Genomic DNA, 16215 nt, shown 5'->3' with positions numbered 1-16215 from the left:
TTCCAGAGACAGAAAGTCTAGTCCTGCCAAGAATGTAATAAGGGTTAACGGAGAGGCAGTTTCTTTAAGCAACACCAGAATGTTTCCTTCCTGCCTTCCTTATAGGATTAGGCCAGTAATTTCTTCTAACAAAAGGTTCTCCGAACTGCTTAGAATGTTAACAACCGGTTCTAGCAAATAGGTGCGAACTGGTAGAATCCCACTCCTGCATACATCTATCCGTCTATACATTGGAAGGATTGTAAGAATGGATCTTCTGCCTATGCAGCAATACAGACATAGGACTGACACGCAAAATATAGAGCTTTGGTGCACAGGAATTTGGAACCAGTCTCAGTAAGTATCTTGAGCTAGGAATGAAGTAGCAGCTTCAATCATTCTTCTGTTTTAACCCATTCCCCACTTCCCCATATAAGACGAGTGAAACGAAACTGATCTCTGTGGTTGGTTCTTAATGGAGTTGGGAAACTGATACAAGTTCAGATGCTGTAACAAAAAGGGGCTACAAATATAGTTTGCTGAGCAGGTGTTTCCCCATTAACCATAAATCCCTTTATATCCTATATCATATCTTCTTATTCTTAATGCCCTCCACAATTCTACTAATGTGCATCAATTGGTGACCTATGTACTGGCTGGTTGAAAAAGTAATATTTTGTTTCTCATCACAAAAAGAAACTACAATGATGTAAAAAACAACAACCGCTGTCTCTAGATAATGCAGAAATATTTAGGTATTTCTTTCTCTTTCTTATCAATAATTGCTAAGACTGGGGCTACATAGCAGGTGTTTGTCCACACCCCACTAACCTGCTTTCCAGCTCCGTTCTCCTGTGCAGGGCAACAAAAGAAGACCCAGGCGATCATCTGGGACTCGGGAGGCGGAGAATAGATGGGGGTGGGGCCAGTCAGAGGTGGTATTTGCTGGCTACTTAAAATTTCTGTTACTGGTTCTCTAGAACTGCTCAGATCCTGTTGAATAACACCTCTGCTATGTATGTTTACTCAGAAGCTAGGCCCTTTATCTTCAGTTGGGTTTACTACAAGGATATTATGATAAGTACTTAACAATTTTTGGGTGATGTTGAAGAAAACTAAGTAGCACCTGAGCAACATTTGAATGACCATTAGGAATTATATACTGGACTGGAAAGTTGGCAAGTTATGCATTATTGACAAGCAGATATATAGCACTTAGACTTACATAGCACTTTGACTTATATACCACTTTACAGTGCTTTACAGCCCTCTATAATCATTTACAAAGTCAGCATATTGCCCCCAACAATCTGGATCCTCATTTTATCCACTTTGGAAGATGGAAGGATGAGTAAACCTTGAACCTGGTGAGATTCGAACTGTCAAACTGTAGGCAGCCAGTGGGCAGCAGAAGTAGCCTGTAGTACTACATTCTAACCACTGCGCCATCATGGCTCTTTATATAGATCAGACTTGTCCAACCCGCGGCCCACGGGCCGCATGCGGCCCAGGTCACCTCATAATGCGGCCCAGTGCCCACCCCAACCTTCGTTCAAGAGCCAGCGAGGAGGAGGAGGAGAAGCAGGCGCGAGGCGGGGCAAGGCGAGCACCACGCCAAGCAGCAACAGAAAAGGCGGGCACCGTCAGAGCGCCACCTCCTGCTGTTGCCGCCGCCGCCACCGCTGCTGCTTCTGCCCCCGCCGCCGCTGCTGTTTCTGCCCCTGCCGCCGCCACCGCTTCTGCCCCGCCGCCACCGCTGCTTCTGCCCCGCCGCCGCCGCTTCTGCCCCCGCCACCGCCATTTCTGCCCCCGCCGCTGCTTCTGCCCCTGCCGCCGCCGCTTCTGCCCCTGCCGCCGCCGCTGCTGCTTCTGCCCCGCCGCCGCTGCTTCTGCCCCCGCCACTTCTGCCCCTGCCGCCGCTTCTGCCCCTGCCGCCGCCGCTTCTGCCCCTGCCGCCGCTGCTGCTGCTTCTGCCCCGCCGCCCTCGCCGCCACCGCCGCTGCTGCTTCTGCCTTCCAGTCCTGCCGCATCCAGCTGGGCCATTTGCAGGAGGAGAGGTAGGCACGAGGTGGGCGAGCTTTCTTCCCCCCCCCCCCGCAAAATTTGGCCGGAAAATAAACCGTGATAAACCGTGATAAAAAAACCGTGATAAAAAATAATTTTTAATAAATAATTAATAATTAATAATAAAAATAATTTGGCCGTATTTTGGGTTGAGTTTGGCCGTTAACTATGTTTTCTATGGTGTTTTTTTTTTTTTTTTTTTTGATGATCAGGTATCGTTACTGTTATTTTATTTTATGTGGGGCCCAAACCAAATTTTCATCTTCTAATGTGGCCCAGGGAAGGTGAAAGGTTGGACACCCCTGATATAGATGTATTTGGGATGACCTGGTGGCTCAGTGGTTAAGATGCTAGGGTTGTCAGCTGGAAAGTTGACAGCCCAGGTTCAAGATGCAATAGCATTCAATGGGGTGAGCTCCTGCTATCTACCTAGCTCCTGCCTATCTAACAGTTCAAAAGCATGCAAATGCAAGTAGATAAATAGGTATCACTTCACTGAGAAGGTAACAGTGCTCCATGATGTCATGGTGGCCACATAACTGCAGAATTTTTTTCAGACAGTGCTGGCTCAATGGTCTTGAAACAGAGATGAGCACCACCCCTTATAATCAGCAATGACCAACAGAGTAAAATCTGCATGAATTCCTTTACCATTTTTAATCCATATATTTAATAGGAATTATATATGACTCAAGAGAACCTTTATTTATAATATATTAGGGTTATTGCCTAAATGCTTAGTTGATTATAATCAATTTATATGGCCATAAAACACTGAAACACTGATAGGGATCTAGAACTCTCTAGTGTAAAAACCAATGATGAAATTAATATATATATATATATATATAGATAGATAGATAGATAGATATAGATATAGATATAGATATAGATATAGATATATATATAGATATAGATATAGATATATATATATATATATAGATAGATAGATAGATAGATAGATATAGATATATATATATATATATATATATATATATATATATATATATATATAATATATATATATATATATAGATATAGATAGATAGATAGATAGATAGATATAGATATAGATATAGATATAGATATAGATATAGATATAGATATAGATATAGATAGATAAAGAGAGAGAGAGAGAGAGAGAGATAGAGATAGAGAGAGAGAGAGAGATAGATATAAGAGATAGATAGATAGATAGATAGATAGATAGATAGATGATAGATAGATAGATAGATAGATATAGAGATAGAGATAGAGATAGAGATATATAGATATAGATATAGATATATAGATATAGATATAGATATAGATATAGATATAGATATAGATATATAGATATATAGCATTCAGCTTTGTTGATTTTTTCCCACGTCATTGTAGTTGTGCTTTTAAAGTTGTAGCGTTTCAGCAGAATCTCATCTGCCATCATCAGGCTTCTGGTTGTGTCCGTCTGTGAGTCAGGCCCCCACTCACAGACGGACACAACCAGAAGCCTGATGATGGCAGATGAGATTCTGCTGAAACTGCTACAACTTTAAAAGCACAACTACAATGACGTGGAAAATACCCAACAAAGCTGAATGCCATACATGTAAGTACCAAAAAACTTAATATATATATAATATGCTTCTAAATCCAATGTTATTATTATTTTCCAGAACTGCATGGCTGACAGTATTTAAAATAAATACTATTTTAAAAGAATCACTTACATGAACATTTGCAGAGTAACTACATGTACACAGGACAACAGAGAAAACTTGAGCTACAGGTTCTTACTTTCAGTTGTAATAAGAATTAGAAATTCACACATCATGTTATGGGAAGCACCCTTGTCCTAGAGAATGAAATATTTTGGTGAATATTAAATGAGGCAGAATATTATATTTTCCCAATGGAGAAATGGAGAAAAATCTGAACAAAGGCAGAAAGTAGACAAAACTGATAAACTTGAAGAGACTGGCCTCTAGGAATGCAGATTTTGTATCCTTTCAGGAAGACTGGGCCAATCTATCCACAAACAAAATGCCTTCAGACACAGCTTCCCCAGGCTGAGCTGATGGGATTAAGAATTTACATTCCCCCACCCAAATTCTAAGACAGGACAGGACCTTTAAGACATAATAGGATTAACCCACCACCATAGTAAAAGATACAAGGCTCACTACATTGCACAATCCCCTAGAGCATCTCAATCACAAAAACTCAGAACCCTATAAAGATCCATCCATTGACTCTGCCATTTTGTCAGCCACTCCAGAAAAATTCTGCTGTCACTGAAGTTTCTGGAAACCAAATAAACAGATATTGTCTTTCCTTGTAGCCATCCTCCATTGCTTTAAAAAAAAATTCTCCCAGTTTGGAACCAGACTGGATTTTTCTTCCAATAATATCAAAGTCTGTGATTCTGATAGGAAAACTTTCAAAATTTTGAACATAACAAAACAATCTAAGTATTTGGTAGAGGAACATGAAGCTGTGGAGAGGCCAGATAAATAGACAAAATTAGATATTTTAAAAAAAGAAAAACATCTAGCAAGTGGACTTGTATGTGTTTAATACCATATTTGAATCCAGGAGTTATCAAATCCATTACAGAACTCCATAAACCTGTCCACTGAGTCTTTATTGAAAATGTAGTCAACAAGTTACATTTTCACATGAATACACACACACTTAGGATCAAAATGAAACATTATGTTTAGAAGGATAAAATAAGACCAGAGAAACTGAAAACTTCCGTGTCTGCATAAAATATACAGGTGACAGAAAGGAGTACTGTCAGTATACCTGAACTGCGATTTTCCAACAGGGTATGGAATATAGACACACACTTGTTATCTTAAAAAAATAGCACAACTTAGGTCAGTTCCTAGAGTAAATTCAAATAGCTAAATTGCACATGAAAGTGGCACTTCATGGAGAATTCAATTGACAAATTCAACATTCTGTAACAAATGGTGCTTGAAAATGATTATATATAAACGGGAAAGAGCTGGGTGCAGTACAAATATTGTAACTAGTGTATTCTGTTCCTTGCCATTGTCAGTATTTTAGCCAACTGCAGTTAATTGCCGAGTGTGAGAAGAGGCAAAAGAGAAAACCTTTCCTAATTAAGGAAATCTGAGAAACTTGTGAAAGTGTACACTGGGAAATATATGAAAATTAATGATATGCAGGTCAAGGAAAATTAACTGGATGGAAGAGATACAGATTAACTCATCACTTGCCTTGTGATGAATTCTCCTGGTTTGTAATGACTACATTTGGCAGGTCTATTTGCCCCCTTGCCCCACCCACAGCAGACCACAAAGGCTGTTTTCATAAAGGCACAGAATGTATTCTAGATTATGGCTTTAACCTGAAAATATTTGCCATCCTTTCATTTTATCCAGCTGCTTAAATCCTCTGTTTAATGGCTAAGTCACAAGACTCCATATTGTCTTTCCTTGCCTCATCAGGAAAAGACTCCGAAGAGTAGACTCCATTCCCAGCTTTTAAGAATAGCACAGAATATTGCACAGTTCTATTATGGGCTGCTTCCCTACCTAGAAGCATTGAGGACATGAAACCCCACCATGAATATTGACATTCCATCCGTTTTGAAATGCCAGGCCTAGAATAATGAACGATTGTAGTGTTCCTCAGCTACCATGGTCCATCATCAAAGAAGGCTGGGTCAGTTTGTAGATTCCTGGTCATTTACAAAAGCCATTCTGGATGTCCTAATCATCTCTGGATTTTCAGCAAAGCAAAACTCATTTGTAAGAATCTGGGCCAAAAGTTTAACCTGATCTTTCTGCACATTTCTGCACTTTCCTTATGAATGACTCAGATCTTTCTACTGAAATTTTACAGGATCCACAAGCAGAACAAGCAAGAGGGAGTCCAGATGTCCAAAATTAACGACAATCCGCGAAGGCAGCAACCTTCATATCTGGAATTATTTATCTTTCTTTTCATAAATGTCCTACATTTCTGCAGGTGCATTCTCTCTTTCTCCCCTCCCTCTCTCCCTCCCCCTCTCTTTCTGTCTCTCTCTCCGCCTCAGTGATTCTCCCTCCCTCTCTCCAGAGTGGGCATCAGTAGAAATCTCATCTTTCTATTTAAACAGAAGACCTGGGCTCTGCACATGCATTTTCTGCCCTTAAAAACTAGGGCACTCGTTTGATTTCACATCCCTCTACCTTTTATAATATACCCAGATTCCACATTCAAAGCTATTAAATATCAGCATGATTGGGAAGGAATATTTTTAAGCTGACCTGAAACTTTTAACGTTTTTGACATTTTAAAAATTTGGCTTGGAGAGGTATTTCAAAAATCAGCACTCTGCCTCCAAAGACTTGTTTATAGCTTTGAGCCAATCAGGTTCTAAATTAACTTCCATATTCTCTCCTGCATTCCTTGCCAGCTGGCAAGGAAAGAATAAGAGTCACTCAACTGGGCGGGCAAGGAGGGAGAATTTGTTGTTTTCTTTCTTTCTCTCCCCCCACCCCACTCCAAAGGGTTAGGTTTTCTGGATAGCCTCTGATTCCCTGGCACCCAAGTGCCGTACAGCCCATGCACTGAATACTTCTGGCTGTAAAAGGACGCAGCAAGACTGATGCCCATCAGCATCGTCATTAAAAAAAGGGGGGGGGGGGAATGTAAGCGTGTCTGTGTGCGTTTAGGGGGGGAGGGTTGGGGTGGAGAGCTTCTGGCTTCCAAGTCGAATCCGGAAGAATGTCCATTCGATGCCTAAGAGTGCCATCTGTTGGCCGGCCAAGCCACCGTTCTTCGCCTCTGCTGCACGCTTCCTTGCCATTCCGATCTTCCCAGTTCGACTTTGACTGTGGCAGCTCCGCCACCAGCTTCGGGAGGAGAAAGCGTCCCCCCCTTTTTCCCCCTCCTATTTTTTTTTTTTTTAAATAATTAATTTATTTTTTTTTTTGAAACCCTCACTTTCCGGAGGGCATCCTTCCCCTCCTACTTCGCTTCCTCGGCGAGCGAAGGAAAGAACAGAAGCGAAGGCAAGTTGACGTCGCAGTTCTTTGGCTGGGACACAAAACAGCTCGGAATTCAAGAGCGGCTTCTGGATTTCCCGTCCTTGGGAGGGAGAGAGAGAGAGATGCTAAAGGGCTTGCGCTGCGCCTCGGAAGGAGCCTGGTTCGGGGAGGCGAAGGCGGGCGAGGTTGCGCGGCTCACGGTGGGCATCCCCTGCTACGATTAGGGGGACAAGCGGTCGGGCTCCTGGTGAAGGAGGGGAATGCAGCAGGGCAGGGCGGAGAAGAAGAGTCCGGGGGCTCAGCCTCCTCTGCAAGGGAGCCCACGGAGGAAGCTCCTGCGAGGGAATCGGCGTGGACAACCGCCGCCGGGGAAAACGGATTCCCTGCGCCCTGGTCGCGAGCCCTACCATGTCCAGAGCGCGCTGCAAGAAGAAAAAGAGGCGGCTTAAAGGGACGTCTTGCCGGATTCGGTTTTTCGGGCACGGCTTTTTCGAGCACCCTCAATCCGGGGCGCTGGGAAATGGTGCGAGGACGGAGGGGAGACGGCGAGAGTTGAGAGCAGCAGCAGCAGGAGGAAAAAGGAGGAGGAGGAAGAAGAAGAAGAAGAGGAGGAGGAGGAGGAGAAAGAAGAGGAGGTGGAGCAGGGCAACGGCTCAGCCCGGAGAAAGTTGACCTCTTGCGCGGAAAGTGTGAGTACTGCCAGCGGGCTGGGAACTGCTCGGGCGCTGGGGATGCCGCGGAGGGTGCGAGAGAAACTGGAGACTGGAGGAAGCGGCTCATCCTGGTGATTTGTAGGATGCGCTGGCTGTGCCCTCCGCTCCCCCTCCCCATTTGATCCCACATCAGTTTTTCTCTTTGCCTTTTTATGTCCGTTACACTGACCTCCCACCCCTCCCTGCAGGATTCCGTCTCTCTGCTCCTTGGGAGCCCACTCGCGCACCCCCCCTCAGTGGGCTTCTTGGACCTTCCCAAGCCTGCCTTCCTTCTCTCGGTTTCCCGACGCCCCCTGTAGTCCACACGCACACCCGCGCACACGCTCCCAGTCCCTTGGGGGGGGGGCTCTCTGGTCCAGGGGTCTCCAGCCTTGGCCACGTTAAGCCTGGAGGACTTCAACTCCCAGAATTCTGGTTGGGGAATTCTGGGAGTTGAAGTCCTCCAGGCTTAACGTGGCCAAGGTTGAGACCCCTGCTCTAGTCCGCCTGAACCGGTCGGCACGTAGCACCTTAATATATAACACCCGAATATATATATATATAGGGAATATATATATAGGGAAGTAAATGGGGTGCCGGTATGGGATATGGGTATATATCTATATATCTATATATGTGTATGTATATATAGATATCTCCACATGCCGTACTGGCCCCGTCCCCCCAATTTCTCAGGCCCCACTCACGTCTTTCCCTCCTTCCTCTTTTCCCCAGCTCCATCTCTTCCCTCCCAACCCAACTCTGACCCAAATCGATCCTGGTTTGTAGGTATAGGTCCTAGGACTTTTTTCCCCAAACGGGGCACTTTATGTTTCCAGCTGTTGACGTCTTTGGGAAAAAAGAAAAAAAAAAAAGAACATAACCCGTCGTCATAAAAATAAGTCCTCCCCCGCCCCCGGGGGTCTCCGGGTCCCCCTTGCGCCACGGGTCAGCTTCGCTTAGCCTTTACTCTCTCCAAACCGGATCGCTCGCCGGTTTCCCCCTGCTTGTCATTCAACACCACACACACACACACCTTCCTTACCCAGATTACCCCTCCCTATTGCCGCTCGGCAATTTTCTTTGCCCTCCCCCGCCCCTCTCAGTGTCTCCTCCCCTTCCCACTCCCCCTCCCTTCTCTCCGACTCGCCCTTCCCCGTCTCCCCAGCTTATCGCGCCCCCTCCCCAATTCCTTCCACTTTCCGCTATTTGGGGGGGAGCGCTTCGGGAGGCAGCCCCCCCCGGCACCGCCGCGGCGTGTGTGTGTGTGTGTGTATATGTGCACGACGGGGGCGGGGGGGGGAACCTGGAAAAAGGGCGCTTCAGCCTGTGTGCAAGGCTGTACGTGTGTGTGTGTTTTTGTGTGTGTGTGTATGTGTGCGCGCGCGCGCGCGTATGTGTCCCTCGCTGGCGGAGCAGCCTTTGCGACCGCATTCCCCACCGCCTTCCTTTTTGCCTCTGCCTGGGCGGTTTGCAACACCGAGCGAGAGAGCGAGCGAGCAGGCTTAGCATTCGGGGTTGCAACAATGCTGGGGCCCTGGAGATTTCAGCCTCCGTAAGTAGCGAAGGGGGTGGAGGAAACGGGGCGGGGGGGGGGGGGAAGAGGGAGCGTTGATCCGTGTCTCCCGGTTGCTCTTGGCTCCCCTTCCCCCCCCATCTCCCCACCCCCCACCCCCTTTAACCAAACACCACCAGGGCTCCCAACTGCCACTGCTGGAGCAACTGGGAAGGCAGCTTTGCGCTTGCAAGTCGAACCGCGGCTGCTTCAGTGCGGTATATCCAGAAGGGAGGCATTAATAGATTTTTAACCACTCACCCTCCGGGCTGGGGTGGGGTGGGGGGCATTGGAAAGGATGGGCGACGAGGAAAAGGAACGACCCTTCCCCTTTTCGAAGAGAGAGAGAGAGATCAAGAAATAGATGGAGATCGAATCCAATACCCCCGTTCCAGTTAGCAAGCTCTCCTCTTCTTCCTCCTCTTCCTCCTTCCCTTTTCACCAGCCTTTGCAGCCGAATCTGTAAGCATCCCTTTCTGGATGCTACATTTTAACTTTTATTCCCCACCCCTCACAACTGTTGGGCAAGTGGGAGAGGGCATCTACATTCTTGGGTAGTTGCTCATTTTAAATAAGGATTTGCAAGGGGGGTGGGAATCGGGAAGGGTTGCTTGGCTGGTGATTTATTCGAGCTTTATTTCTCCTTTGGACCAAGGGAATTAGTCACTTCATGGATGAATGACTGTAGTGGAGCTTGGAATTGTCTTAGAAGTGCAGGGTTGCTTCTTATTTTTTTCTTTTTTGCAACCCCTTTCCCCTTATTTCTTTGATTGATGCAGAGTCAACTGTGTCTTTTTTTCTGTTTTTTTTTTTTTTTTGCCAAACCCTTGGAGAACAAAACCCGTCTTCCTTAACCTGCTTGGACACTGCCACAAAATCCTTGGACTCAGCCTGTAAACTCAATAATCAGAGCCACATGTCTCTTCTTTCTATCTACTCCAAGGAAAACCTGGGAAGAAATCTCCCAAATCCTTAACTGGGGATTAGGGGTGACTGGGACTTACCAAAAGATTTGATCCCAGCCAATGCCACCTAGCCCTTGATCTAACAAATCACAACAGTCAACCCACCCACCCAGCCACAAATGCATGGAAAACAGGGTGATTTACGATTGGGGGGGGGGTGATTTATGGTGATTTATTCACCCATTCCTATAACTTATTGCATTCAAACACTAGAAGTATTTTCCATTGGGAGGCAGAGAAGCTGGGAGGACGGAAGGGAATAGGGCATGCCTATTTGCCAGAATGCGATTCAGTGACACTGGCTATGTTTGTGGGTCAAAATGGGGGTGCAAAGAGATGGATTGGGGTGGAATTACTCCATCCCTCCATCTGCAATGCCTTCTCAGAAGGACAGCAACTGAGAAAGCTCCACATTTCCAAATTCTTGGTGGCCATCGGGTCCCCTCAAAGTGACTTAGATCATTGCATGGTCATTTGAATTAGCGTGTTACCAAAACTATAGGAAACCAGATACTAGTTATGGTTGAGGCCACAGAGACAGACCCAGTTCTAGCCTGCTTGCGAAGTTCTGGATGATCATTTAAAGGACAACACTTGTGTGTACATGCCTACAGTCTCTCTGTGCCTCTCTGTGAGGGTATACGTGCAGTATTACTGCCTTTCAACCAATGCCTTTGTGAAAATAACTTACTTACCAGCCGATTAAAGCAGAAGTGAGTGAGCGATGATGAGGCTTTTTCAGACAATTTGATTCTGATAAGGATTCCCAAGTATTTCATCAGTGGCTTGGCCCCATCATTTATTTATTTATTTTTTAAAATGAGATGATGGAGATCAGAAATTGAATTACTCGGTTAAAATCCCTTTATAATTTTCCTTTATTGTGAATTTTAAATTAAGTTTTAATCTCTGGGTATATATATATGCACCCAGAGCAAAAGTGATTAGGAATATCAGGTGTTTGAGAAGCTACTTCTGTTTCAGGCTTTCGGTATTGTTGTTATAAACAGCCATAGATATACAGAGAGAAAAAGAGTGAGGCTCTCTGGAAATATTACAGCAGGATGCCTGCAATGGCATTTAAATGTTTTTTTTTTTTAAAAAAAAACCAAAATGGGGAGGGGGAGGAGAGAGAGAGAGAGAGAGAGAGAGAGAGAGAGAGAAATATTTGCCTTACCAAAAATAAATGGGGATTTTTCCTTTGCAGAGAACTGTTCAGACTAAAAGGTTCTGAACAGGGGCAGGAAAACCAAGCGAAACGAGATGGATAATAGGTGAGAGGATAAAAGGCTTATAAAATGGTTCTTCTGTTCTCATTAGAACTGAGTAACTAAACTGACAGCCATTTTATGTATATTTATATGGACACATTATACATGGTGTGGGGGGGGGGCAGGGGGGGGGAAAACACAAATTAGGAAAGGACTCCTAGTGTTAGGAAGCCCAAGGGTTTCAATTAACAGTGCCTTTCCTTTGGAAATTTTGAAAAACCTGTAGTGAGAAAATGCTGTTTAACAGCCGTTGGTCTAACATTTCCAAAGCCAAAACTCTTGGCAAAGAGAATGCCAGTCTCATTTCCTTTTTCCACCTGTGTTTTGACTTCTTAACAGTGTCATGACTAGATTTTTCTGCTCACTCTTGTGACAGCCTGGTATTTGTGTTCTCTCTCTCTTTCTCTCTCTCTCTCTTTTTGCCTTTTACAGGAGATAACATGTATGCTTGCTGCTCTACGGTGATTCAGGAGCAAGATCTCAACAGAAAAATGCGTATCTGGATGGTGCAAACCATCACTTTTGCTTTAACATCTCTTGTCCTGGCCTGGGCAGAGAGCATCGAATATTATGGCGAGATCTGTGACAATAAATGCCCTTGTGAGGAGAAAGACGGCCTCTTAACGGTGAGCTGTGAGAACCGGGGCATCATCAGCCTCTCTGAGATTAGTCCTCCCAGATTCTCCATCTATCATCTCCTGCTGTCTGGGAATCTTCTCAATAGGCTGTACCCCAACCAATTTGTTAACTACAGTGGGGCTTCAATTTTGCACTTGGGGGGCAATGATATCCAAGACATTGAAACGGGAGCCTTCCATGGTCTGAGGGGCTTAAGGAGGCTGCACCTGAACAACAACAAACTGGAGATACTGAGAGATGACACTTTTGTAGGCCTGGAGAGCTTGGAGTATCTTCAAGTTGATTACAATTATATCAATGCCATTGAACCCAACTCCTTTAGCAAGCTCCACCTGCTACAGGTGCTGATCCTGAATGACAATCTTCTCTCTTTGTTGCCCAACAACTTGTTCCGCTTTGTTCCCTTGACTCATCTCGACCTAAGGGGCAACCGACTGAAACTTCTGCCGTACCTGGGCCTTCTGCAGCACATGGATAAGGTGGTGGAGTTGCAGCTGGAAGAGAACCCGTGGAATTGCTCCTGTGAACTGATCTCTCTCAAGGATTGGCTGGACAGCATATCCTATTCAGCCTTGGTGGGGGATGTAGTGTGTGAAACTCCTTTCCGGTTACATGGGAGAGATTTGGATGAAGTTTCCAAGCAAGAGCTTTGCCCTCGGAGACTCATCTCAGATTATGAGATGAGACCACAAACCCCACTAAGTACTACAGGGTATTTTCATACCACTCCAGCCTCTGTAAACTCTGTGGCTACTTCCTCTTCAGCTGTTTACAAAACACCCTTGAAACCCAAAGGGACACGCCAGCCTAACAAGTCGAGGGTGCGTCCCACCTCTCGATTGCCCTCCAAGGATCTGGGATACAGCAATTATGGCCCTAGCATTGCTTACCAGACCAAATCCCCGGTGCCTTTGGAGTGTCCTACAGCTTGCACTTGCAACCTACAGATATCTGACTTGGGTCTCAATGTCAACTGCCAAGAAAGGAAGATTGAGAGCATCTCGGAGCTCCAGCCCAAACCGTATAACCCCAAAAAGATGTACCTGACTGAGAACTACATTGCCCTGGTGCGTAGGTCAGATTTCCTGGATGCTACAGGGTTAGATTTGCTCCACCTGGGCAATAACCGTATCTCGGTCATTCAAGACCGGGCCTTTGGGGATTTAACTAATTTGCGGAGGCTGTATTTGAATGGGAATCGGATTGAAAAATTGAATTCAGAGCTTTTTTATGGGCTTCAGAGCTTGCAGTACCTTTTCCTGCAGTATAATGTCATCCGGGAGATTGAGACAGGCACATTTGATCCAGTGCCCAATTTACAGCTCTTGTTTCTCAACAACAACTTGTTGAGATCTTTACCTGTGGGCATTTTTTCTGGCTTAACTCTCTATAGATTGAATCTGCGGAGCAATCATTTCTCCTACCTTCCTGTAAGTGGAGTGCTTGACCAACTAAAATCCTTGCTGCAGATAGATCTTCATGAGAATCCATGGGATTGTACTTGTGATGTGGTGGGAATGAAGTTATGGCTTGAACAACTCAACACGGGAGTCCTTGTGGACCAGGTAATCTGTGAATCCCCTAAGAAATTTGCTGAGAATTATATGAGGAACATCAAACCAGAGCTGCTCTGTCCAGACTATTCTGACATCGTTGTTTCCACGCCCACTCCATCATCCATGCAGGGATCAGCAAGGACCACCTCTTTCTCCAATTTGGGGCAGTTCAATAGCACCATGGAAGAGGACAGTTCAGCATCACCTGCTAGTGGCTCTTCTTCCTCCTCTTCCTCTTCTTCTACGGTGCCTTTATCGGTGCTGATTCTCAGCTTACTGCTAGTCTTCATCATGTCTGTGTTTGTGGCTGCCGGTCTTTTTGTGGTGGTTATGAAACGTAGGAAGAAGGTTCAAGGTGACCATGCCAGCACCAACAACTCAGATGTGAGCTCCTTCAACATGCAGTATAGCGTGTACACAGGAGGGGGAACTCCCCATTCTCACCTCCACACCCATCACCAGCAGCATCCACAACATCTTCACCGTGGTGGAGGAGGAGGTGGCGGGGGTCCAGCTTTGCCTAAGGTGAAAACCCCAGCGGGACACGTCTATGAGTACATCCCTCATCCTTTAGGCCACATGTGCAAGAACCCCATCTACCGCTCCAGGGAGGGCAATGCGGGTGAGGATTACAAAGATCTCCATGAGCTCAAGGTGACCTACAGTAATCATCATCTCCAGCCCCAACCCCCTCCTCCCTCACAAGTGTTGGGGCTGCCTCCAGCAGCTCCAGGGGGACAAGAGGAATCCCTCCGGAACCCCTCATACAGTGTCAGCACCATTGAGCCTCGGGACGAGTTGCTTCCCCCTGTTCAGGATGCTGATCATTTTTACAGGGGCATTTTGGAGCCTGACAAACACCCTTCCTCCACCTTTGGGGGCAGTAACCTTCCGGAGTACCCTAAGTTCCCTCCAACTGCCTACACCTTTTCCCCTAACTATGACATTAGGCGCCCGCCTCACCCCTACTTGCATTCCGGCTCCGGGGACAGTAGGCTCCGGGATGCAGTGCTCTACACTCCCCCAAGCACTGTTTACGTAGAGCCCAACAGGAATGAATATCTGGAGCTAAAAGCAAAGCTAAATGCCGAGCCAGACTACCTCGAAGTGTTGGAAAAACAGACCACGTTCAGTCAGTTTTGAGATCTCTTTTCCTCCTGTCCTTTCTCCCAGAGAGCATTTGTATTTAATAACCACACACACAGAAATACAATGGTGACCTGCCTCCCTTCTGTCCCCTTTTCCTCCCCACAACCTGCCTTTGCTTCATTTGTTGGAAGGCAAATTGCCTTGGCACAGGAATTTTCAGTTTTGGGGAGGGGGGGGAGTAATGAAAGGAGTGTTCATAGTTCTAGATCGCTATTTCGGCTCTCTCTTTTTACAGCCCATAGGAATCAATTGATCGAAGGAAAATAGGTGCAGCTTTTGTTCTCTCATCACTTTATGTGGTGTGTTGTTTTGCTAAAGGAAGCATTGGCGTCTGTAAAACAAGGGTATCATTCAGCCAGATGTCAAAACAACAAAAAACAACAACAAAAACAACCAAGGTCATAGAAATCATGTTATCCTGTTATTTTATGTTGGATATGCACTGCTGACAATTTAATTTTCCCTTGGTTTAAAAAATAAATAAATAAATTGCAGGGCACCAAATCCCATTTTTAACCACGAATGGGTCTGATTGGTATTTGGGGTAAGGGCAAGATTAGCACACCCTGAATTTAATACAAGGCATTTTGTTCTTTCCCTTCCCTTTCTTTTCTTTTTTTTAAAGAAAAGAAAAAAGAAAAAAAGAGGATTTATTTGTATGTTTCTGGACTTTTGATTAAAAACCAATATGATCTCAAAAGAATCACCAATAGATGTGGACAAATCAATAAAGAGTTCAGAGATATATGATCCATAACTGGGTAGTAAAGTAACTTATTGAAATATATACAAAAAAGGAAATATTTTATTGCAGCTCCTATTTTTATATGCGCGCACACACACACAGATATATGGTAGCATTTCCTTCAATGTTTGAGGGTCCCTTGTGAATGGAAGAGTTTTCTTAGCCATAGACTAAACTGTGATGAAAGAAATGTTTAGACATGGATATCATACAACTGCATTTGGTAACCTGTTAGGAATGGCAGCCGTTTCTTGATCTGCATAAAACCGATGGCTCATAATGGTTGTTGCTGTATAACATGTGTATTGGCCAGTAGAGGTGATAGCATGGATAAATTCTGATTGCTGTCCTGCACAATTTCATTTTCCTAGTGTCTGTGGTGACCAGGAAGATGAAATCTCTATTAAAGGTTAAGGTTCTTTATCCTTAAAAGAGATTTCAGTGTTCTAGTGATCACATAATTGTATTCTGAGGCATATCTGAAACATTTGACTACAACTTTACCTATGACACCTGCTTTTATGGTTTTTTTTTTGAGAAAAAAGATTCCTCCTTGGCCAAAATATTAAGTTTGTTGGGTTTTTCCCCCTTCACACAAGAATGTAGATTTAT

At 45.0% G+C, this 16215-nt stretch overlaps 1 protein-coding gene across 2 annotated transcripts; it reads left to right on the top strand.

Moving 5' to 3' along the window:
* Positions 1-6897: 6897 nt before the first annotated feature.
* SLITRK5 (SLIT and NTRK like family member 5) lies at positions 6898-15608 on the top strand. 2 transcript variants are annotated; one of them, XM_087967383.1, is made up of 2 exons: positions 6898-7720; positions 11947-15608. In XM_087967383.1, exon 2 carries the CDS (start codon positions 11955-11957, stop codon positions 14850-14852), a length of 2898 nt encoding a protein of 965 aa, XP_087823509.1. In that variant the 5' UTR covers positions 6898-7720; positions 11947-11954; the 3' UTR covers positions 14853-15608. The 2 variants fall into 2 exon arrangements, with proteins under 2 accessions (XP_087823509.1, XP_087823507.1); XM_087967381.1 differs by lacking the exon at positions 6898-7720 and adding an exon at positions 9080-9278.
* The last annotated feature ends 607 nt before the right edge of the window (positions 15609-16215 follow it).

Source organism: Notechis scutatus, chromosome 5 (assembly GCF_049901735.1).
Source record: "Notechis scutatus isolate UNSWTSFEM ecotype Mainland chromosome 5, rNotScu1.2, whole genome shotgun sequence".
Lineage (NCBI taxonomy): Eukaryota > Metazoa > Chordata > Lepidosauria > Squamata > Elapidae > Notechis > Notechis scutatus.
The sequence above is the reverse complement of the archived record's forward strand: the minus strand, read 5'-3'. Positions and strand labels throughout refer to the sequence as shown.